The sequence below is a fragment of the Lachnellula hyalina genome (assembly GCF_007821495.1).
Source record: "Lachnellula hyalina strain CBS 185.66 chromosome Unknown contig00257, whole genome shotgun sequence".
Classification (NCBI taxonomy): Eukaryota; Fungi; Ascomycota; class Leotiomycetes; order Helotiales; family Lachnaceae; genus Lachnellula; species Lachnellula hyalina.
Genome location: NW_022157371.1, coordinates 1 through 24,229, shown reverse-complemented (window position 1 = coordinate 24,229; position 24,229 = coordinate 1). Strand labels below are relative to the sequence as shown.

Sequence of the window (24,229 nt, the reverse complement as noted above, 5' to 3'; positions counted from 1 at the left end):
TGCTTCTGTGAATGAAAATAATTCAGATCGGAATCCTCACATTTCTACTTTATTTACCGGCTATACGAATTTCTTCTCTCTACCAGTTTCCATTTTGTTCGTATCCCTATTATATAGATATGGAGCAGGGCAATGTACACATCACCTTTCATATCAAGTATTGGCATAGGATAAAATGACAATAATGGGAGCAAGGTTCTTCTTGTCCAAGGGATAACTTGGAATTTCGTCCTAAAAATTCTTATATTTCCTGAAATCGTATAAGCAACTGTATCAGATCGCGAAGTTCTGACATACACATCCAGGGGTTAATATCTAGCTCCTTCCAAATCCAGAACACAAGTCTACCCCCAAGAAAAGCACAAAACATTGGAAAACTCCTCGATAATCAAGCACAACTGACATACGTAAGTAAGTGTTTCGCGTTGAATAAATAGCGTCTCTGATTTGTCTCCCGAGCCCAGTCTCAATGGCTTAATGTGTTCTGAAAACTTTCAAATGAATGAGGAAATTTACCTTCGTGGTACGGGTTGGCCATATCGAAAGTGGCCATTGCGGTCCATCAGCGCGGCCTCATATTGCTGCCATGCCACTGTTGTTGCGTCGTAGTGGGTTTTGTCTGTGCGGGCAGACCTATTAATGCAAATCACCGAAGATAAACTTCCCCCGTCCTTTCACCTCGCGGGCGACTTTAAAAAGCTACTGGAATATTCAATTCTGGAAGAGAGACTCAATCATCATGACTCCTACTACCAGTATTTCATCGCGCTTTGAGCTTTTACCTCCGGAATTACAAGATCATATCTTAGAGCGGCTCCCAGACTGGAAGACGCTCCATTCCTTGATACGGGCATCCCCTCGGCATTTTGAGGTCTACAGATGCTCCAAAGAAGCTATCTTGGCCAATATAACTACCAACTGTATAACGCCCTCCACGCTTCCAATTGCATTTGACGTGCTAGAGATGCGTGGGCATAGACAGCCTCACGCGAACCGTCCTGCAGTCCTCTCATTCATGAAAGACTTCTTGGAGGAATCTCCGAACCATCTAGATGTATCTCTAGATACGTCAAAGACCCTACGTCAATTTCATGATGTTGTCGACTTTGTTATCTCAGATTTCACTACGACTCGCCTCGCCATAATCAATAACTACACCCACCCCGAGCAACGTCAGTCTCCCAATGCAGTGATTGAGCCCAACGGATCTTATGATCTCTCAGCAGTTGAGTGATCTCGATTGGCTAGCGCGTTTTATTACCTGGAGCTCTATGGTCAACTGTTTTACGCCCCTGAACGCCCTGAAACCCAAATTACAGTGGTGGAACAAGCTACAATGTTTCTCGAGCGTCTTGAAGACTGGGAGTTTGAAGAATTCCTCTGCATAAGGACTAATCTCCTCGAAAAGCTCAATTCATTTCGGAACCAAGTCGAAGATGACTTTCTGGAAGAGTTCATAGACGAAGGGCCTGGTCTCACCAATGGGAATCACCAGAGGTGGGACAACGGTGATATGTGGTTCTCCACGACTTGCCATAGGGAAATGCGGAGCTATTGGATAGAAGGATGCTTGTCCCGCATTTTGACAGAGCTCAAGGCGATGTTTGTAGCGAGCACGCTTGAGGATAGGCTAGATGCGATTGGATACGAAAGCTGGCCACGGGTTGGGCTGAGTCAAGCCCTGAAAGAAATGACAGAGCACCCGAGCCGGCCAAGAAGTTCGTGGAGGCTGGAAATCGATGGCGATACAGCTTTTCATGATGACATCGAGGCATGCAATGCCGGTTGGTTTTAGGCAATGCGTTCTAGGGAACAGTCAAGACACCTTAGTCCTTACAACAAAGAATTCGATACTCTCAGAAGGATTAGATATTCAGTATGGGGTCATGAGATATTGACAAGCCTCGGAATTCTAAGTAGAAGGTAAGCAAGCCGCGAACTCCTCCAATACTAATCAGCAATGCAAACCAATAATAACAAACAGGACGGATGATGTAGTGGACGGCTGTAAAAGACTGGTTTGCGAGAGGCCGAGTGTCGAAAATCGAGTAGCGATGCAAGTGGAACTATGGAAAGAGGAATGAATTCACATTACGAAGTGGGGATAGACAGAAGGCTCCTGGGGACCACTTTGATCAGAAACCCCTCACTCGAGTTATGGTTGTAAAATCTTAGATGAAGTATACCAGAGTTCTTTCTGACCACTCGACGATACTCAGTCATGGAGGCAAGGTAAGGTTCCACAAATATTCCTCATTGTCCAAAATTCTCTATCCTAGGACCCCAAAACACCCGCTCTTATTAGCGAATAGCGGAAACATCTAACAACATCTACTTCAATGCGCTCCAGCAGCAAGCTCATCAATAGTCTTTGCAACGACGCCTATCGGGTCAAACGATGCCATCTCAGCCTCCAACTCCAAAGCCCTCTTCTTATACTTCGGGTTCCCCAAGATCTCATCCACAGCAGTGTGAATAGCTTCTGGTGTTGGCGCGGCGGTTCGGAGATTGATACCAATGCCAGACCACTCAGCTCTGGCAGCCACCTCGGGTTTATCTTCAGTGGCACCAGCGACAATAATTGGTGTTCCGTTGGAGATAGCGTGCTGGAATGCACCATAGCCGCCATTGGTGATAAAGAGAGAAGAGTGAGGCAGGAGTTCATCGAAGGGGATGAAATCTGCGACTCTAGCATTGACTGGTACGGAAACACCCTCCGGGAGCGAAGCCCCCTTTTTGCCGAGAGCAACGACTACGAGGATATCGTCACGGTCCTTGAAAGCCTCCATGGTTGGAACGGTCAGCTCGGCGAAATTCACAGCAAGAGTTCCTTGGGAGATGGCTACGATCTTCTTGTCCTTGTTGTTCACAACTTCTTGCCACCAAACAGGCTTCTCAGCGTCGTCGCGTTTGCCTTTACCAAGCCCACCCGCGAATTGAATACTCGAGGGAGCGTCGCTTCTGGGATACTCGGCATGAGGAGAGCACATCTGTAAAAAGCGATCGGGGTAAAGGTACATAGCGTCCAAAAGGAACCTATCAGCTTTGGCGCCCACTTGTTCCAAGCATTCCACAAACGCTTTCTGCGGCGCGGCGAGAAGAATCTTTTGCATATGTTCTGTCATTGCTTTATTCCTTTCTCGACCTTCTGGTGTATTGTCGGGAGGAAGGCCGGGACCGAACGGAGGCAGGTCAATACTCGACAAGGTCATAGGGATAAGACCGATTCCGAGTGTCCCTGCTGGCTTTATGCCAGGAGCCCCCCTGCAGATAGGAAGGCCGCCTTCAAATACACTCTCGGAGACTTGTACAATGGGTCTTCCCGGGTGCTTCTCGGTGAGCATCTTCATAGCTTCTTGCATCGCTTCGTGTTGAGAAGGCATTGACTTGACAAAGCAATTCTCAATGTCAGAGGCCAGCTGCACAGGTCCTGGAGGCAGCGAGTTCCTTTCAGGCCATCGTGTATGAAGCTCTCCGTCGTGCCAGTCGCCATACTGTCAACACTCAGAGTCAGCAATACTCAATCAAAAAAAGGCTATGGAGTTTCGATTCGAAAGTCTTGAGGACTGTAAGGTCCCGAGGTGTAAAATTCGATCTTGAATGCTCCTGTATTTTTGCGAACGAGAGACTTGAATGCTTTATGGAATTTACGGACCCCTTTAACGGCTACGAAGTTACAGCCGATATCCTCAAACGCTTTGCGCCAGAAGCTTGCACAGACTATCGTCACATCATATCCCCGTTGAATGAGTTCCTTTGCAATTATCCGAATTGGCATTACATGGCCTTGGATCGGTGTACTGGACATGAAATCAGAACCTATTCTTTTAGGAATTGCTTGGGGCAGAAGCTTACCATCCGAGAAGCACGAGCGGCTTTGTGTCTGATCCCATTATGCTGATCTAGGAGAAGTAAACAAAGTACAGCTTGCTTTTAAGGACTTGACAAGTGTAATTTTTTCTCAATGAGAAACAATAAGATGAACTTGACTTTCTGGGGGTTCTACCCATTTTATGTGCATCCTGTCTACGGCTGGCTTCCATTTACATCGTAACGTCGTAGAGACATTCCCCAGTCTAACACGCATCTGGGAAGCAAGATGCTGTTCCAACGAGGAGTATCCTATCATGTAGATACGCCCGGCTCGGTACTGGAGCCCCTCGATCTTGAAATAGACTGGGACTGTCCCGCTGTGCCGCACTGAGCGGCGCTGTGCGGCGAGGTTGATGGCTCAGCCTCAGCTATCTGCATTTAACCGACGCAGTCGCTGTGATTGGGGTCTTGGGCTCGGATGGACTTTCGACAGCGACATACGCCGCAGCGCTGAGATCGTCATTACTGTAGGACGAGTCGCACAGTATGCGAGTGGTTTGACTGTAATCTCATACTCTTACGATTCCTTTGCCTTGATTGGTCGTAGTAAACATTCCGACTCCTCAACCGTCAAAGCCTACATGGGACACCTCAAAACACTTGAATTGAATATCCTCTGGTCCTAAAGCCTCAGGTCGACGTCTCCCACACTAGAGTTTAAGCTGTCGGGCCATAAAAGTATGGCGTGGATCCAAGGATCAAGGCTGAAAACTACTCGCTATAGAAGCAAAACTAGTTGATAAGCTTTCGTAGCCCTGCGGCCACTAGTCCCCTACCAGAAAACCGGGCTGTCATTTTGCAGACCAATATATTATGTTTGAAAATCGCAAAGTTCTCCACGACAGACAAATCCAGCACAGTGATATATGGCTCCTACCCCACAAAGGTCCTAACCTGAAAGTTTGTCACCGGGAACATGGGCAGGCCTGCCACTGTGCCAATCTCAGGTCTGTCATTCATGCAGCGAAGCAAATGAAACCCCATGTCATTCTCGGCGACGAGCTTTCGAGGTAAAACCTCGATATAACGCCCAAGTATGGCAAATTATTGTAGCTCAACGAACGATGTAACTAAAGAAGAATAATATGGATGACTCTAAATCCAAGACTCAAAAACCACCGCAAGTTAGCGAAAATTATCAAAAGCCCTGACAAATTTCACACAACCAGCAGCTTTGCATTGGCAGGAAGCTTGACGTTAGACAGCAATGTATTGTATCTGGCACAAGTAAAAGCCGTCCACTACTCTCCGTCTCCAGCTCTGTTATCGCCTTGATTTATGAACCCACGTAAGACTTGGCGTGAGTTCAAAAAAGTCAAAAGCATTCGTTTAACATTGATTGCACTTGGCGTATTTTATGAAAGTAGTACGGCGTTCTTTGAAGGCAAGTAGGTAGCAGGCATGTCGATGCAAGATGCACCGCAGACCAAGAAGATGCAAGCCTGGGTCTCAAGATGAGGGCAATGACATAGGAGAGGACCGAAGAAGACGGCAGGAGGATCTGACTTTAGAAAACGAAGTCGGTGGCGGAGCCAGCTCCGGAAAGTACCGGTTTTTCATATTGTTCGTCTCGGCCTAACTCCCACCCACCATCGATCAGTTCTCACAATTACAATATCAGGCCATGGATGCTTCAATATAGATTTGGAATTCTGCAATCCTCCACTTGAAGTGAACTGCCGAGGCTCTTTGGAATATTACATGTGAGGTTTCTAGCTTCCTGAGCCTAAAGGAACTACCAAGAAAGGATTCAAGTGAAATTATCTCTGCAGACTGACTGACTCTGCAAACCATCAATGTCTTGAAGTACTTCATTGGACATACAATGGTGTTCTATGCGAGCAGCTTGCTTTCTCGTCGGCTTTCTTACTTTAGTTTTGGGGCCAAGGATAGTGTTTTGATCAGCACAAAACTAATGTATTGTAGCCTCTTAGATTTCGCCGAATCTTCTGCTTTCGAGACTTCTGGCACTGCATTGCCTTCACCCAAAGAATAGAATTGAGAGCGTTGAAATATTGAAAAACAAGATGAGTCGGGGACAGAGAACTGTACATAGTTTGCTCGATGAAGTTCACCCGGGGTGATCTAAGGAAGGTACACTCTCACTACTGCACCAGCAACCCAAACCGGGAGAGATATCGGGACTCTTCGGCCCTAGAGATCAGGAGACACAATCGCTGGCAGGGCTTAGCTCAGACATTCCCGAATCCCAAGTTATTCCCAACAACTAGGTCGGACCGTCTTTGCTTTGACGGGGTCCTCATGGAGAGCATGAGCAAAGGAGAGACCGACACGTGGCAACCGAGTATAACCGGCATCTGAAATCCAAACGAGCAAACGATGATGTGCAACTCTGAGTTCCCAAGAAGAAGAGGATGAAACACTGGCTTCTCTGCAATGATAATGGAATGACGAGATGGTACTCCGCGCTTTCCGCAATTCCTCTCCTGCCTTGGAAGAACATTGCGAATATGACTTTGCGGAATATGCAAACAGGTCTTTTAGGACGAAAACACCCCACGATACTGTCTTACCTGTCCTGATAGCTGCCGCATAATCACTCACTCACTCATGCACTGCACCTCGGGCAATGACCCAATCTTTGGAAGCAAGCATGGAAGCATGGAAGCTTACAAGACTGTGAAGACTCGGAAAGGAGGGGCACGGATGACTACATGCAGAAGCACCCTTTGTCTTTGGTAACCAGTGAGTGTTATTGATGGTGCGTGACCGATGTATTGGTAACAGTGGAGTGGACGGTGTAGGTGTAGGTGTAGGTATTGTACAGTAAGATTCGCATATCACATCACTCACAGCTGCAATGCTGACATGCAGGGCTGGAGTGGGCTACTGTAGAGGGCAGGGCAGGGCAGGCAGGGTAGGGGACGCCAGCGCCATGCAGTGCTCTGAGCCCGTTTCGGAGGATCGACTGTACGAATGAGGATATCCCAAACACGCTCAGCGCGACCCGTCTACTCGGCGCGGCGCGCGCGGTACGGTACGAGTACAGAAACATTAGAGGACCTCTCCCACATCCACGTTTTACTCCACACCCCCCCCATCTATCATCCATGAATTCCCGCTCCACCATTACTCATTACCCACTACCTTAATCCCCTCCCCTTCCCTCCCCTTCCCCTCCCGTCTTGGGATCGTTTCCTCGCATATCGATTCTCCTTCCGTGCTCTTGTCTTCCTTAGTGTGGGGGGGATATGCGCCCTTCTCCAATGATCAGATAAAGTATTATCGTGAGACATGAGATAGGCACCTGAAGCAAGACAGCCTCACTTTTCCCTTTTATTGTTTGCGTTCATTCTCTTGCGGTGCACCGCCGTAGCGTTGCATACCTACCGATCGAGGGCAGTGCGTGCATACATACGCATATCATAGATGTCATCTCGTAAGACCAAGCCCCGGTACAGTATGCTCTATATTGATTTGCTTCTTCTTCTAGAAAGAGCGGAGAAGCTGGCCGCTCAACCTGCTGATGGGTTATATGTTGGATCTGACGGCGCGGGATTAAAGGGTTACTTCTCCCGTGCAATACCAGTTACACATGAAAATCTCACCTCTAGGCTCCAACATATACCGAGTATACCTTCAATATATATAAGATCATCTTTGCTTCACTCAACCTCCATCTCCATCTCCATCTCCACCAGATACAATACATATACCTCTCAGTCAACAAACAAATTACATCTATACCTCAACCCTCACCACAACAATACCTCTACACCAGTCCATTGAACCCCTCTACACGTCTATCACTTCATACTTCAAACTTCAAACCTCATTCCACCATGGCCGTCACAACCCCAAAGCCCCTCGTCAACAATTGCTGCGGCTATTGCTGCAAAGCTGAAGAATATGGAAATCATGACTGTTGCGGGGTATGCAATTCCAAATGATTTCTCTCTCAAGCAACACTGACTCTGAAACCCTGTAGTGGTGCGAAGTAACGGATTGTTTGTAACAAACCACAACCTCTTTCCTTTCAAATCGATGAAGTATTGCAAACTGGTCTCCTTATTGTGCTATTTTAAGGAGTTTGGGGCTTGGAATGGCTGGTTCGGATGGGATATTGGAGTTTCACAGCACTGCATGGCCGGATATGCACATGCACTACAAGTACAGTGTCGTGCTACCATGTACGAAATTATCATTGACCGTATTCGGTTGGAATTATTACCTCCAAACTCCGTTCCTGGTATCATGTCTTGCTCCAAATTGTTCCCAAAAATAACCCGCCTATGTGAGGCTCAAAAATACGCCCGAGATGCTGCCCTTGTCATATTTAACGTACTTTCCCTTGCCCTTGTCAACTTCGTGGTATCGATCCCAAAATCGCCCATATAGCGGCTCGATCATCTGCTGCACTTGTTTGCCCAGCATTTCTCTGACTTCCTTCTCCATGCTAAGACTCTTGTGCTTTGCTACCAGCTCATCGAAACTGGCATTGAAGAGTCTGAATTTCTCTTTGATGGAATCTTTATCCTTGCTGCCGAGGCCTTTCAGAATAGCAGCCGAGTCAATAGCAGCGGCTGAGCCGGATTGTGGCCGGTTGCCGCGGTTTGTATATTGCACGTCCAGCAGGTGTGCTGATGGTTCCCGCCACGCGAGAGTGTACAGTTGAGCTCCAGTCTTGCGCCATTTGTCAATATCCCCCATCCGCGATTGAAGCAACGGTTGCAGATCGGAATTGCGAATCGATCGTTCAATTACTGTGGCGTTATTGGCAATGAAGACGCCAAGTGCCGGCTTGCCTTTTAGAACGGGTTTGGCTCTTGCCTCTAGGGAAGTGAGGAGAGTATCAATGGTGTCAACGCTGTAGTGAGCGAAAATTTGTTTTCCATCAGCTCCAACGTCAAACGACTTCAGGGTAGGAATTTGATCAGACGAGTTGTTCGTGTTAGGTGCCGATTTCCAACCGCCGTCGCCGATAGATATCATTATGCTTGAGATGGGACGTAAGAAATCTACCATGGTCTGTAGTCGCGTCATTGTTTCCGAAGTTATGGGTAAAGCAGCACCATCTCCCGGGATGGTTGGCAAGTTGCTTATTCGGCGGCGCGTATCCTCCAATAACTCTCCCAAAGAGGATTTTCCCGTTTCCCTAATAGGTTTAAGAGCTGCTGCAAAAGTAGGTCTCAATTCCCCTGTCCTAGTATCTAGATTTGACGACAGATTCGATATGATCTCGATGATCTCGTATGCAAGGTAGCAGTCGGTGGTAAGGTTGTTTTTAATGTGAATGTTCAGCTCGCGAAGTGTCCTGGCCATCTCTGAAATAGATCCCTGGCAAGTCAAATTGAAGACTCTGCTCCACTCCTCCCGAGAAAATAGTCCGCATATATTGTCATATTCAGCAAGGAAGGCTGCCTCCATGCCCTTAGCATAGTGGCCCATGCCATTTGTTCCCTGGCGATAGATAGCATCCGGTGACTTCTTTTTCGCGGTATTGAGTGATGCAGATGCCAAGTTTTGTAGCGTAGCAGTCAGGTATGGACCTCGCACGCTTGCATACAATTGCAAGACAGGTGATTCTCCGGAGGTTCCAGATTGTCGCATGGATGACCCAATGTAGGAATTTATCAAGCCCAAGCGCGTAGTTTTGTCTTGAGAGAGCATCGGGAAAGCCTTATCCTTTGTAATGTAATATAGGGGTTCGATGGGTCTAGAGTCCTCTTGTAGCAGGTGTTGAAAATGCCCTTCCAACTGAGTATTTCCAGCCTTGAGGAGCCTGCTGAGATCAGAAACAGCTTGTTGGTTGGTTCGAAGATTTGTCTGCTTCATCTCCTGCAGGGCTTTATTGACACGCTTGACGGAGCTGAGGAAGGCTGCAAGGCCAGCCTTTTCCGGACTATACGATAGTCAGTACAAACTTTAGCAATTGAATCCCTAGAATACTTACCCTTTTCGGATGATGTCCTCTTCATTGCTCTTGATGTCGGACGGTTGTCTAATTCTCTGGATGGCGTTGATGACTCCATCGATATCTGCAAGAAGTCAGAACTGCCTCAAAGTTTGGAAGTTTGCGAATGCATACTCGCTCCGAGAGTTTGAAGCTTTTGGGTGCTGCCGTACAGAGGTCCAACAGCTTCTTGAACGCTCCTCCCGCTCGATTCCAGTCGTGACAGGGAGGCTTGTATCTTCTTGGTCAACTGGCTCGTCTTATCCAGCCTCGAATTGAGCACCTCGACCTCAGCGCGCGCCTCCTCGTCGGCGGCCTGCCTCGTGCCTAGAGAGATGGCCATCTTGTTCTGTTGTCGCCATGAACTCCATTCAGACGGATGATACATGTGGACTAGGCACGCTAAACCGCAAAGGGCTGTGTGTGGCTTGGCCCGTTAATCTGTTCTAACTAATGAAACATCAAAAGACACTGACTGCACTTTGGAGTGATTTGTGTGAGATGAAGAACTCATGGCCAAATGTGCAGAAGAGAGCTGCTTTTCAATTTGGCTGTACAACTGGTTCATAGAGTGGTGAGTCGTGGTCGTGACTTCCTTTCCCTTTCCTATCGCGGTCGCGGTCGCGGTGACTTGTACTGACAGCGGCAAAATCTGGAGTCCCCTTGTCTTCTCTTCGCGCCCTTCTGAACTAATCTGATACAACATACAAGGTAGTGATTATTACCCAGTAGCATCTCACCTCTGACTATTTCCCCCTTTCTGTCACACTTCAGTTGAGAATATCTGATCCACCAGACCTGATATTCCTCATCACGTGAAGTGCTCGAGTACCAGACGGCGCCACACGCCACACGCCACGGGTCAGCCACACTCACATGGAACGAACTACTGAACTTAAACTTGTTTGGATGAAACGGAAACGGTAACGGTCCCGCAACGTCATTTAAAAGACCAACTTTCCCATCCTTTGCCCTACTCCGTACTTGTACCTCCGTAGATTTTTGCAATTCGTACGGAGCAGTCCGGATGGATTCCTCCGGTCCGTTCCCATGTACCCTGCCGCACTTGTTACCCATGTCCTCATAAATACTACTCGAGGCTGCTAAGCCTTGTTCCTTTCTCATGTCCTTCTCAATGCTTCGAGGCGCATCGCGCTCAAATATTTGTTTGTTCAAGCAATCCCTACATTACACAGACATCCTCTGCAGGACCCCTTCGCGACCATCATGGCGAAATGCATTCTACGGAAGTAGATCTCCGACGCGATCTCTTTTCACGAAACCAAAGAGAAAGTCGAACCTCGCAATGGCCTCCCGATCTTTCTTGCTCGCAAGCACATCCGTAGTTATCGCAGGTAGCCTCTTCTACATCCTACACAAAAACGATCACATCCAACCTTTACCTCCAACGCGACTACGTAGCGAAATCAGAGCGGAAAGAGAAAGATGGCGCCACGTGCAAGAAAAGAAAGACCAAGTCGCAGCCACGAATTCTGAGCAGCTTTCTGAGCTGCCTTTTCAGACAGACAAGCAGGTGGCCGCGTTGGACGATTCAGCCTGGGGAAACTTCGCAAGCAGATTTGCCTTGTTCTCTGCTGTCACCGATTTAGAATGGAGCTCTATGGCAGACAAAATAGTAGACGTCGTCATGCCAGATTGGGCGAAATTGCTCCCAGAATACATCAGCAAACTGCAAAGGGAGCTTTCCATGGCGCCTGGATCATTAGCCGACGAGATATGGCAAGATGCGCATGATCCATACATTAATCCTGAAATTGAGTACTCCGCAACCGTAAGGGTATCTTCAGAGCTTTGTGACGAGGAGAAGGCATTTCTTCAAAAGCGAAAGAAATTCACTACCGCGGCATTGGCGAAGTATCTCGGCTTACCGGAGGAGGAAGTAAACCCTGAAGACGTTCCAACGATTGCTATGGTGGGATCAGGTGGGGGGCTAAGAGCTCTGGTTGCAGGCACAGGCTCAATGTTGGCAGCGGGCGAAGCCGGCCTCTTTGATTGTATCACTTATACGGCTGGTGTAAGTGGAAGCTGTTGGCTCCAGGCGCTATACAATTCATCGCTTGGTGAACGTCGACTTGATAAACTAGTTGAGCACCTCAAGGCTCGACTTGGAGTCCACATAGCTTATCCGCCCGTCGCTCTCGCAGCACTCAATCAGGCCCCAACAAACAAGTTCCTTCTAAGTGGATTTGTGGAGAAACTGAAAGGCGACCCTGATTCTGATTTGGGGCTTGTGGATGTTTACGGGTTACTATTAGCTGCTAGGTTGCTTGTGCCTAAGGGCGAAATTGGGGTGGACGACAGAGATTTGAAGATTTCGAATCAGCGAGACTACATCAAACACGGCGAAAACCCGTTGCCGATTTATACCGCAGTTCGCCACGAGATACCCATTATCGAAGAGTCGTCAGAGCTAGAGAAGGCAACAGACAAGCCATCGGAAGAGACGAAGACCAAAGCCAGGCGGGAGGCTTATTTCCAATGGATGGAAATCACACCCTACGAGTTTTTTTGCGAAGAGTTTTCTGCTGGTATTCCAACATGGGCTCTAGGTCGAAAGTTTGAGAATGGTAAAAATATCGATCAGGATGGCTTCCACGTTCCAGAACTCCGCCTCCCATTGCTTCTGGGGGTCTTTGGCAGCGCTTTCTGTGCCACACTGTCACACTATTACAAGGAGGTTCGACCGTTAGTCAAAGGACTCACGGGCTTTGGGAGCATCGATGAAATGATTGCGGGCAAAAACGAAGACCTTAGTAAAGTGCATCCCATTGTTCCTGCCTCGATACCCAACTTTGCCAAAGGCATGAAAGGTCAGTTGCCCGAAACTACACCTGACAGCGTCTACGAAGCCACGCATCTGCAACTCATGGACGCCGGAATGTCTAATAATCTGCCCATATACCCCCTACTCCGACCTGGCAGAGAAGTAGATATCTTGATTGCATTTGATGCCTCGGCAGATATCAAAACGGAAAATTGGCTTTCTGTGGCTGATGGTTACGCTCGTCAACGAGGTATCAAAGGTTGGCCAGTTGGACTCGGCTGGCCTAAATATTTTACTACTATAGAGAAGACAGCTGGACAGTTGGAGGAAGCACAAGCAAGTACGCTAGCCGAAGCTAATTCAAAGTTGGAAGATGCAAAGGCAGATCAAGCTGAGCATCTGAAGGATATTGCTGAATCCAAAGCTCAGCTGCCGCAAAATGCGGAAGATCATGGTGACCTTGGCTATTGCACAGTTTGGGTCGGGACAACCCAAGAACGCGCCGCTACTAGCGAAGATGTCCCATCAAAAGCCGTGAAAGACGACTGGGAATTAATGGAGCCAGATGCCGGCATTGCTGTTGTATATTTCCCTTTGATGAGCAACCCCAAAGTCGAGGGCGTTGACCCGGTCACGAATGATTATATGAGTACATGGAACTTTGTTTATACCCCGGAAGATGTTGATAATGTGGTCTCCCTTGCCCGGGCGAATTTTGAAGAAGGAAGGGAGCAGACTAGGCGTTGCGTGCGGGCTGTTTACGAACGGAAAAAGAAGAAGAGAGAAGAGAAAGAGGATGCTGAAAGACTGGAAAGATGGAGGAGGAAGGTGAGGCTAGGCATTGTAGGGAAGAAAGGGGAGGGAGACCATTTCCATCTTACCTGATCAGCCAAAAAAATCGTTGTGATCGGACAAAGAGTTGCTTTTGGAGCGACACCCAAAGCGGACTTGGAAAAAAGGCGAGTAGAATGTCGCATCTTGCATAAGACATCATACGAGGTTCATGATGCATCTTGGAAGTGGTCTCGCCAAGCTCACGAGTCCTTGGGGAATATTGCATGGAAATAAATGCAAGGCCATGAAAACGCCAATAGTTTGAATGCCGGCTACGGAACCGGCAGTGTCCGCGGCGCTAGCATAATTTTGTGTTTGAGCTACAAGGCACCGGCTGAACCTGCAGATTATACCTTACAGTAACTCGGGGTTAATAACCTAAAAGCGAAAAATACAAGAACCCCCTTTTTTCCGATTCATCCGTGATATCCTTACCCAGAGCCCATAAATAGCTACAGTGAAAATCAAGCTTGTGGAAGTTTTTTCCCGGATGACGATTCTTTGGCGAATACGATCTCGGCATCTACAGTAGCGGTGTATTAATACGGCTACGGCGTACCTCGGCCTCCGCATGGAAAAAAGGGGTCCTGCACTAACGGGGATCTAAACGAAGATAGAAAATACCTTATAGGGTAGATAGACATGTGAAGGGAAAATTGTAAGGTTCGGATCTATAGGCAGTAGTAGTATAGAAAGAAAAGACACCCTAATGAGGTGGATAAAGGAATATGGCCAGTGATATAAATACGCACTTTGGGAGTTCTTTAGGCCGCAGATGCCAAGACACAGACAGGGTTGTTCCCCAGATTGTCATGGAGCTAGCTTGAAGCTCCTTGAGGATCTCCTTGGCAATTTATATAGGTATTTACGGAGTATGTAAGCCGTATACTATACGGCGTTTATAGAAGTAGATTGCATACAACTCCAGCCGGCAACCTCGCGAATGGAGGCACGTATGAAGGTAGACGTGTAAGACCAAGTCATTGTGCTCGGATTCTGCAATAAACGTCCGTCTTTTGAGGTACAGAGCGGAGTGTTCGCTAGAATCGCTACTGTACAAGTATCGCTACCTCCGTACAGTATTTACAAGGCTACCTAGACCCAAGCCTCCGTTTTCAGCAGAATGTCTCAACGACAGCCGCACTCGGGCGTGTCGTTCGTCTGTCATATTCCCAAAACGGATCTCGTGTCTCAGGAGAGAGAAAAAGAAACTGTTTCTCCAACCATCCATCCAAGCAAGATCCGAGCTCCAAAAACCCGCCACTGCGGCTGATGATCCGACAACACACAGGTACTCCACTCCACCGCTTACCTATTGAACAAGGTTGCTCAGAGCTAGCAGCTGCATCCTAGTCTACCCACCTTCACACATATACCGTAGCCTGCTGCTGTCACTACCCATCGATGATTGAACAGCAGACCATACATTCCAATCACAGTCTTTACTCGGAAACATCAAATCAATCAACATTCGTTCAATAACAGCCTACAGTCCGCCCGTCCATACTCGAGGACCTATATAACTCTGCACGTCTATGGAAATCCTGGGTTTCTGGGGTAGCGCGAGGATACACAAAATAGCTATACCGCCTTCTGCCTATACTCCACCATCCATTACGAAACGTTACCCAACAGCAGAATTACACTATTACCCTATGTAAGACGGACTACAGCATCTCCCAGACCACAGCGTCTTGCCCGAGCACCTAGAAGTAATGCAAGCAATCCCAATGACTCCGCCAATGGCTTCTCGTCCACGCAGATCCTCAGCCTCGTCATTTGACGATGCTTTCATTGAAACCTATCTTTCAAAAACCTATATTCCGCTTTCAAATCTCCCGACCCCACCGCCTTCTTCGCATTCAAACAGCAGCACGCACCAGCAATCCTCGTTCTTGACTTCGGGAGAGATCCTTAATCCCAAGCTTGTCGGTATGTACACCTCCAGAGATTTCATATATCAATACCCAAGCTAATCTCATATATCACACACGTAGGTCCAGCAATACATCTTACAAACCTCATACCATCATCCACGTCCCTAATATCACCATCCGTCCCACTCGTCCACGCCCTCCTAACTCGCGCCAACCTACCCCTCGAGACCCTCGCCCTAGCAGTCTGCATCCTCGACTCCTTAAACTCCCGTTTCGCGCTCATATGGCGCCAGGGCTGTCCCCTAATCCCGCCAACTGGGCAGCATATTGATTCTGTCCACCCGGAAATCATCGTCTTGTCGGCAATAATCCTAGCGGTGAAATTCTTGGACGACGTGCGGCAGTTTACGGGGCAGTTTGCTAGGGAGTGGGGCAGGAATCTGTGGTCGTGCGTTCAGATAAACTTTACGCAGCGATGTATAATGGAGAATCTGGGCTATAGACTGCTGCCGCTGTGGGAGGAAAATATTATCTCGGGAGCGTTGGAAGATATGGATCGTGCGGCGAGGCAATCATTGCCAGAGAGTGGCTCTGACACGGCTTGGGCTGCTGATATGTGTTTTAGGAGTTTTGGGGCTGAGGTTGGCAGGAAGATGAGTGATGGGAAAGCGGTGGTGGGGTTTGAGGAGCAGTTGACTCCTGCTGAAACGCCGATGGTGGAGAATGTTCCTGGCACGAAAGCCCTTTCTTTTGAGACAAAGGAGGCTTTCCAGCCGGGAGGGACTAAATTGGAAGCACAGCAATTCCAGCTTCCTGGAAGATCGAGTCTTCAAGAGCCGTTTCCAACATATGTTGATCCTATGTTGGGAAGAATGGGCCATGGTCGTGGATGATTGATTCAAGGGTACGGGGGTTTGTTTGCATAGCGCCGGAGTTTATATACCATACCTAAGTTACCATGAGGACCTAATTCCTGATGAGCGATACTATTGTCAGAGCGTTACACATTCATACTCTGGCCAACTCATCTTCTCCTTCCAATTTATGCTTAGCGGACCTGGAATGCCATCATTCTCTTCTAGCGGCCGAGTTTATTCTCGAGATGTCCCATGGGATTCTTGTAATACGGTATATTGAAATCGGGTTGAAAGGAAGTGTGATTCCGTGCCAAGCATCAAAGTCCAGTCAGCCCCGCTTGTTCAGGGGTCGGCGGTCCTACTACAGCCACAACCTTGAATCTGAGCCGCTCAGTCAATGACGTACGTCCCTCCTCTCCAAATCAACACCAAAGCCAACATGCAAAAGTAAAAGCTAGGCAAGCGCCAAAACAACAAGCATCTCTCGAAACTCCAAAGCATGCCTCTCCCCACCTAATCTCACCTCACCTCACCTCATCCCACCTAAAATGGCATCCCTCCTCCGCCAAATCGTCGCAGGCCCCCGCTCCCGCCACCCAGAAGCCGGCCTAGACCTCTGCTACGTGACGGATCAAATCATCGCGACCTCTGGGCCCAGCGGCACGTACCCGCAGCGCGCGTACCGCAATCCTCTCGACCAGCTGGTGAAATTCCTCGACTACAAACACGGCAAGGAATGGGCAATATGGGAGTTCCGTGCCGAAGGCACCGGGTACCCAGACTCGGAGGTCTATGGACGCGTGTGGCATTATCCGTGGCCCGACCATCACCCACCGCCGTTTAGGCTCGTGCCGATGATTATGGCGGGCATGAGGAATTGGCTGCATGAGGGCGCGGAAGAGGGGAAGGGAAGGGAGGATAGGGTTGTGGTTGTGCATTGCAAGGCGGGGAAGGGGAGGAGTGGGACGATGGCTTGCAGTTACTTGATCTCGGAGTGTGGGTGGAAGGCTAGTGAGGCACTGGCGAGGTTTACGGAGCGGAGAATGAGGCCTGGGTTTGGACAGGGGGTTTCTATTCCCAGTCAGTTGAGGTGGGTGGGGTATGTGGATCGGTGGGCGAAGGCTGGAAAGGTGTATGTGGACAGACAGATTGAGATTATGGAGGTGCATGTATGGGGTTTGAGGGATGGGGTCAAGGTCCAGGTGGAGGGCTTCGTTGATGATGGGAAGACGATTAAGCTGTTTCATGTCTTTACGAAGAAGGAAAGAGTGATAGTTGAAGGCGACGCCCCAGGAAGCGGAGGACTTAAAGACAAGATTTCTGATATGGCAGGCTTTCAAAATGAGGGTAAAGTCCCGAGGTCAAAGACGATAGCCCAGTTGGATGGGTCCAGTAATAGCAAGGCTACTACGTCTTCGGAGCAGTTGTCTTCGTCTAGCTTGGACTCTACTGGTACAGAAAGTGGTGGCAGTGCCGTTATATTCAAACCTTCGACTCGTGTTATTCTTCCTACGAGCGATATCAATATCGACTTTGAGCGGAGGAACAAAGCATCAATGGGATTGACTATGGTGACATCAGTCGCCCATGTCTGGTTTAATGCCTTTTTCGAAGGTAATGGTCCTGAACAGGGTGGGAAACCTGATAACAGTGGCACTTTTGAGATCGAATGGGATGCTATGGATGGTATCAAGGGCTCGAGTAGGAAAGGAACACGAGCCTTTGATCGCTTAGCAGTGGTCTGGAAGGCATATGATCCGGAACCAGGGCGGGGTCGAAAGGAGGATGTCATTCATGAGCCAGGTGTTACTTCTCCTGTTCTCCAGATGTCACCCGCCGATTGGAAGGGAGGCAATGAAACCTCTCCTGGCATGGGGAAAGACCTTGGACTACGGACAGAGAGTCCAATCAGCGCGAACGTTAGCAAGGCGAGCAGTATTAACAGTGCTGCGAAAGATGAAGACAGTGATTCTGAAGCGGGTGTCAAAACCTCCGATCCCACTGGGAAAGAAGATTTGAATGTCAACGTAGACGATCTGCCGCAGCCGAAGGAAACCGGTTCTGATCCGACGCTCGCTGCTGTGAACGCTGGTCTAGATACTGCATCTTCCACCACCCCAGAACGTGGTTCGGAAACGTGAGTACCCCCTTCATTCGGAATCTCGGGGATACCGGCACTGACTACTCCCAGATCAAGTCCAATGATAACTGAAGCAGTACGAGCATCCACAGATCCTACAGGGAGCTCCAGCGCATCCAGGATATCGACATCAGATCTTCCTGATGGTGTTCCAACAGACCAGCTCAAGACGGCGAAGGAGCACAAACTCGGACACATGTCATCAGTGAAGAAAAATATAGACTCGTAATGTTCTGAATGATCTTGGGTTCAGGGGAATCATTATGGTGGGGGAAAGGAAACACGAATGATACCAAGTGCATAGGCTCCTCGGTCGGCGTTTTTGATCATAGCAATTCAGATGAGATAGACATTTCTAGACGTTAAAAACTCCATGGGTACGATCTGGCACCCAAATTACCGCTTGAGTTGTGCCAGTTCCTCGCTGACACTTGCCAAAGTTGGACCAACCACTCCAAGAGATGCTATTTCTGCTTACGACTGCTTCACACAATGTAGTCAATTTGTCATGCTGATCGGTTGGTATTTATATTGCTTGCATATCGTAGTGTGTTTTTCAAAGTTGCTGCACTGCACGCCTCGGCTTAGCCGAGCCCCCAATTGTAGAAGTAATGTATGGATTGTGAGCTGCCTTATTCGGGATCGAAAAAGCGGCGCTTACTTTTTAATATCCCAAGCCAAGTGGCATATCAAAAAGCTGCCATAATGAGTGCCGCTTTTTGTGTCTATAGCGAGACCACCAAGAGAAGAGCGTATTAGCAATACGAACTTGACAATACAAACACCTTAGTGTTCCTGGTAGCTATAGAACACTTGTGCGTTTGTTTTTATGATTTGCTGGTGCATGTGATATAAGGAGTCTCATAAGCTAGAGAATTCCATCAACAGCTCTGAATTTATTCGAGGATTTTGCGCATAGTTTCTTAAAGCGAATTTTTGTACTCAGAGAAGGCCGTGCCGAAGTGCTAGCTATCAAGCATCTAGTACAATGAAAAGTCAATCTGACAGCATTCGGATTATTCGAGCTGTCACGAATCGGAGGATATAACTCTAAGCAGAGCCTTCCCCATACTCTTAATGCATGGTCCCAGCGACCCTCAAGGTGCAGATCATTCGGGCGATTTAACCGGCACTGCTGTCCCGGCCCCGCTCAAAAGGGATCTTCTTTTCTCCGATTTGCTGCCTTTGGACGTCCAAGATTCTCACTGCAAGTTAATCTTAAGTGGCTTCCTAATCGACAATGCGGTGGTGAACATTTATATTGCAAAAAGTCTGGCTCACGATCATTACCTTAACTTCGCGCACGACTCTTCCGACTTGGGAGGGAAGTTGCCGATCCCACAACCAAAGAGGATTTTGTTGACCTAGAGCCAATCATCCCGGGTCGATGACAGGGGCTTTGTGGAATTAATATATAGGGACTCTATCAGTACGCGCCCATCTGTTTGAATCCATTGCATGTTCTTTCGACTTCGTATCTTTTCAGAGGCGGTGTGCTTCTTTTCTAAACTTAGTCAAGATATATATTGCATGTGCGTATGTTTATTGCACCGGAGCATCGAGTTCGTCAAGAGCCTGCAGCTCAAGGTGGCGATACGATCATCTGGTGTGAGTACGGTCAAGACATCTAGAACGCGTTCTATTGACTATGAAGATCAGACATGTTCAAAATGAATATACCATCTCACGATAGTACTGTATGGTGTATCGTTTTTTAAGATCTCCATGTACAAGCTGTCAATTGACGGGTTGGTAGCTTCTGCTGGTCGGGATCTCTTTGATCTCCTGATGTAAACAAACCGGAAGAACTGCTTTATCCGGAAATCTTGCATATGCGAGGTATATTACTTTGCTAGCATAGTCTCTTTGACGGCTAAAAAAAGCTTCGGGGGGCTCCCACCGGTCCCTCAACCCAGATTTAACCATAATCACGAACCCCAACTACTCCAAATTTCTAAATTATATGGAGGCACCTTCCTCGGTTGGGAAGGCATGCCTCAGGTTGTCGCCCGATGAGGCAGTTCTGCCTTCGGTTTCTTGAAACATCCGAGCTATACACCGTCTATTGACAGGCATTCAAACATTGAAGTACACGCGTATTGTAGGTTGGCCTCTATAGATTGAGGGCTGGGCACTTTAACGTGCCGTTGCGAGCTTCAGACTCCACTGGACTCTTCAATCTGGAGTCTATAAGTACATAACTGCATCTTTCAAATCTACCTCTTTCTTTGCCCAGTACACTTCTTTACTTGACTTCTGTGCCCCAAGTACTCTAATTTAATATGGTTCCCTCATTCAGGCCTCTTGGGCTCCTCCCACTTCTAATGTTTAGTACTGGAAGTTTTTCACAACTCAATGGTATTGATATGCGGGACAGGATGGAAGAGATGGAGCATATATGGGTTGACAATAACGGGGCCAATACTGATGGATTCGTGGGTGCTGTGTCGCCTTGCTCGAACTACGTTGGTCCCAACGGACAAAACAGAGGAGAGCAGAGTTCGGCACAGTGGGTGCGATTCGTGTTCCACGATAGTGTTACTGCGAACCTGGCCGCTGGTACTGGGTAATTATGCTTCTCTTCTCGGGTGGAATGCTTCTGACTTGTGCGCAGCGGAGTGGATGCATCTTTGGGGTTTGAGTCCGACCGACCTGAAAACCTGGGGTTGTTTGTTAATGATACTCTGCGATTCATGTCTCCAGTGAGTTCCAATCCAACCACGATTGTCTCGGACCATTGCTAACTACTTCACAGACGGTCTCTGCGTACACTAGCATGTCTGACAATATCGCCTTGGTAAAATCTCCTCCTTCCCATAGGGTAACTCATGGCCTAACACTATCAAGGGATTGATTGCCTCTTTAGCAGAGTGTGGAGGTACCACTACTGGTATTCCGTTGCGGGTTGGAAGGATTGATGCTGAGGAAGCCGGTCCTGCGGGTGTTCCGGAGCCGACTACGGATTTGAAGACCACTTTGGCCCAGTTTGCAGCTGCTGGGTTCAATCAAAGCGAGACTATTGCCTTGACGTGAGTCTGGCAAAGTTCGGTTGCCGATTCTTCTTACTGACAACAAACAGAGCTTGTGGCCATTCGTTGGGCCGCATTCATTTCTCTAACTTTCCTGACATTGGTAATTTTATATTTTTGAACTCAATCGTCGACTCGTGGTGGAAATGACGGCTGACAAGTTATAGTGGATGCAAGTGCTGTGACATCTACAAAGTAAGTCGGATGCCTCTGTCTTTCTGGTAAAGTGACTAATGCTTTTGCAAAGCATCAACGGCGGTGTGGGTTTCGATGCTACCCCGGCTGTTTTCGACAACGCCGTCGTGACCGATTATATAGGAGGCACTGGAGCGCAAGGTGGTCTTCTTGTCACGGCCGGCAACGTCAGCGATCGATCTGATTTCCGACTTTACGTATCGGACAACAACGTCACCATGCAAGCCCTTTCGGTAGAAGCTACTTTCCAGTCCCAATGCAACAGCCTCTTCGAACGCATGATCAACACAGTTCCGGCCGCGGTCACTCTCTCAGACCCCATCACGCCAATGACGTGGAAGGCAGTCGATATCGGTCTCGATATCACCCCCACGGGCGCGGTGTCCATTTCTGGATATATCCGCAATCTCTACTACGCTACCGCTCCTCCCACCGTCGTCTACTACGACACATCCACAGCCAACGGCACGCTCTCCGCTGTGGAAGTCACGACTACAGCACTTAGCTCTGGCACGTCGATCTTCGGATACACAGTCTACTACGGCTTCAACAACACGATCGCGTCGCCCGGCACAACCTCGCTTAACTTCGAGGGCATCTCCTATCCCGTCAACGATGAAATATTCATCCTCACCGCCCAATCCACCTCCTCGCGTTCAGACTTCGTCCTCAAAGCCGCGGCGCTGACTTCTCTGACTTCGGGCTTGGGATCCATGACCGGTGTGCTGTATGTGCCGGAGAGACAGCAGGGGACGGTGGTTAACAAGATTGTAAACACGACGGTTCCGATGACGGCGTATGCCACGGCTGGGAATTACACGCTGTTCTCTTCGGGCAGTGTGGCGGTACAGAATACGCGCAGTGTGATTGCGAAAGTGCTGCTGGGGGATTCGGCTAGTCGGACTGTGAAGGGTGATCTCTTTGCCCAAGGAGCCTAGTTAATGTGTACTCATTCATGGTAATGTGGCCTACTATCGGAGCGGAAGTGGAAGCGGAAGTGGAAGTTTTATAGTTAAAGTAAATTGTTGTTTGTTTTCTGAGCTTGGAGCAAAAGAAAGTGACGGGTTCTAATAAATGGAGAGTATGTGTGGAGTGAGGATAGGTATGAATAGATCTTGAGCCAAACAGACAGACAGAATTGTTCCGTCGGACCCAAACCCAGACTCGAATGTGAATGAACCCTGCTTTGCTTTAATATGTGTGGCATTACCGAGATTCTTATTAACCATCATCCAGCTCCATCCATCTGACTCTGCCCTGCTTCTGCTCACCTAGTCTTTCACCCCACGCTCCATAAGTATCATTGCCAAATTCCGATTCCGCATTAGTAATCGAGTAATCGATCCCTGGGAACCAACAAAAAGCCTCGTCGAAGAAGCATGCATCCTGTATAGAAAGCTGTTAATTATCTAATCAATGGTGATTGATTGTGCTTTGTAACGGTTAGTGAAAAGTGTAAATGAAGCGAGACCTCTACCTCCCCCTTTCTTTTGAAGGAAAAGGGGAGTGGCCCGAGCTTTCGGTTCGCATTACACTTTTTAGGTCAGGCTTCTCGGAATTTGAATTGCGTACATGTCATAGCATAGATAATTTCATGGGTAATAAATCGAAAGGGGATAGATAGGAGTTTCTTGTACCGTAGCTTCGAGAATGGAGTGGTTTGGAGTAGGTGATGGATGGGAATTTACTATTTATAAATGGCCCCAAAACGTCTGCGAACGGAACATAACATTTCTTGGTTTACACACAGTACAGTATTCGGAATATAACAGATACAAGGGAATATCTAAGTAGTAGATAAGGTATATATAAATGCAGTGCAATACAAAAACACAAAGAAAACAAATCAACTATTGCTTAGTATCAGGCCCCAAAATATCGCTTACGCTCCCCGAAGCAGAATGAGCGGGACTATACTCGGAACTGCCAGGCGTATATCTGAATCCATCCGCAATAAAACTACTATCCTCACTCCCATCATTATCCTCATACGCCGGCAACTCTTCTCCATCTCCAACTTGGCTCCCGAGATCAAAGTCCTGTATTAATGAACTCGTCTCAGAGATTGGGATTGGCATCGTTGCCACGGGAACTTCCACACGACCTTCTTCAGCAGCAACGATGTCTTCTACAACGATCGCCGCGTTGCGGAATTGGGTTATCTCCTCTGTCATTGTCGTTGACATTCTATCTTCTTCATTCGCAAGCAGCTCCTCGCGCTTCTCCTCGTAATCATCGGCCTCGTCTTCTGAATCAGTGCTGCTGAGCGAGAAGCGGGAAAGGAAGCGGGTGATGGCATATTTCTTGGCTGCGCGACGGTAGGCACGTCGGCGGCGGCGTTCTTCTCTGCGTGCCCGTCGGGATTTCTTATGGGTTGAGGCGCATGTGCGTCGGTGAAGGGCAACGAGTAGGAATGCGAGGAGGATGCCGATGGCGGTGAATTTCAAGAATATCGGCGCTTTTCCTAGGCCGTGACGTGGCGGTCCTGGAGGTCCGTCAAATCCGTCAAAAGGTGGTGGAGGCGGTGGTGGAAAGTCCTCCCCAGGTGGAGGTCCTAACTGTTGCTGCTCCTCATCGAATTCTCCTGGTGGTCCGGGATCGTCATGGTGTGGTGGGTGATGAGGTCTCTCCTCGTCTTCTGGCCCATGCTGGTGATCCGGTGGTGGTGGGGGCCCAGGTGGATGGTCTGGTGGAGGACCGGGTCTGCCGTGGTGAGGTGGTGGTG

General features: G+C 48.4%; 5 protein-coding genes across 5 annotated transcripts; 3 read left to right on the top strand and 2 right to left on the bottom strand.

Moving 5' to 3' along the window:
- Positions 1-2,336: 2,336 nt before the first annotated feature.
- On the bottom strand, positions 2,337-3,893 carry ugtA1 (UDP-glucosyltransferase A1; the record flags this gene model as incomplete). Its single annotated transcript, XM_031153657.1, has 3 exons — positions 2,337-3,494; positions 3,656-3,800; positions 3,856-3,893. 3 exons carry the CDS (start codon positions 3,891-3,893, stop codon positions 2,337-2,339), a joined length of 1,341 nt encoding a protein of 446 aa, XP_031001318.1.
- Positions 3,894-8,124: 4,231 nt separating this feature from the next.
- Positions 8,125-10,175, bottom strand: exo70 (Exocyst complex protein; the record flags this gene model as incomplete). The annotated part of the gene is made up of 3 exons (XM_031153656.1): positions 8,125-9,736; positions 9,788-9,872; positions 9,923-10,175. The coding sequence occupies 3 exons, from the start codon at positions 10,173-10,175 to the stop codon at positions 8,125-8,127; spliced, it is 1,950 nt and encodes a 649-aa protein (XP_031001321.1).
- Positions 10,176-11,093: 918 nt separating this feature from the next.
- On the top strand, positions 11,094-13,457 carry pla2g4a (Cytosolic phospholipase A2; the record flags this gene model as incomplete). The annotated part of the gene is made up of 1 exon (XM_031153655.1): positions 11,094-13,457. The coding sequence occupies one exon, from the start codon at positions 11,094-11,096 to the stop codon at positions 13,455-13,457; it is 2,364 nt and encodes a 787-aa protein (XP_031001320.1).
- Positions 13,458-16,688: 3,231 nt separating this feature from the next.
- pteN (Phosphatidylinositol 3,4,5-trisphosphate 3-phosphatase and dual-specificity protein phosphatase PTEN) lies at positions 16,689-18,509 on the top strand (the record flags this gene model as incomplete). The annotated part of the gene is made up of 2 exons (XM_031153654.1): positions 16,689-18,277; positions 18,332-18,509. The coding sequence occupies 2 exons, from the start codon at positions 16,689-16,691 to the stop codon at positions 18,507-18,509; spliced, it is 1,767 nt and encodes a 588-aa protein (XP_031001323.1).
- Positions 18,510-20,562: 2,053 nt separating this feature from the next.
- On the top strand, positions 20,563-22,442 carry LHYA1_G008734 (WSC domain-containing protein; the record flags this gene model as incomplete). Its single annotated transcript, XM_031153653.1, has 7 exons — positions 20,563-20,846; positions 20,895-20,982; positions 21,036-21,077; positions 21,128-21,309; positions 21,360-21,412; positions 21,477-21,504; positions 21,557-22,442. The coding sequence occupies 7 exons, from the start codon at positions 20,563-20,565 to the stop codon at positions 22,440-22,442; spliced, it is 1,563 nt and encodes a 520-aa protein (XP_031001322.1).
- Positions 22,443-24,229: the final 1,787 nt, after the last annotated feature.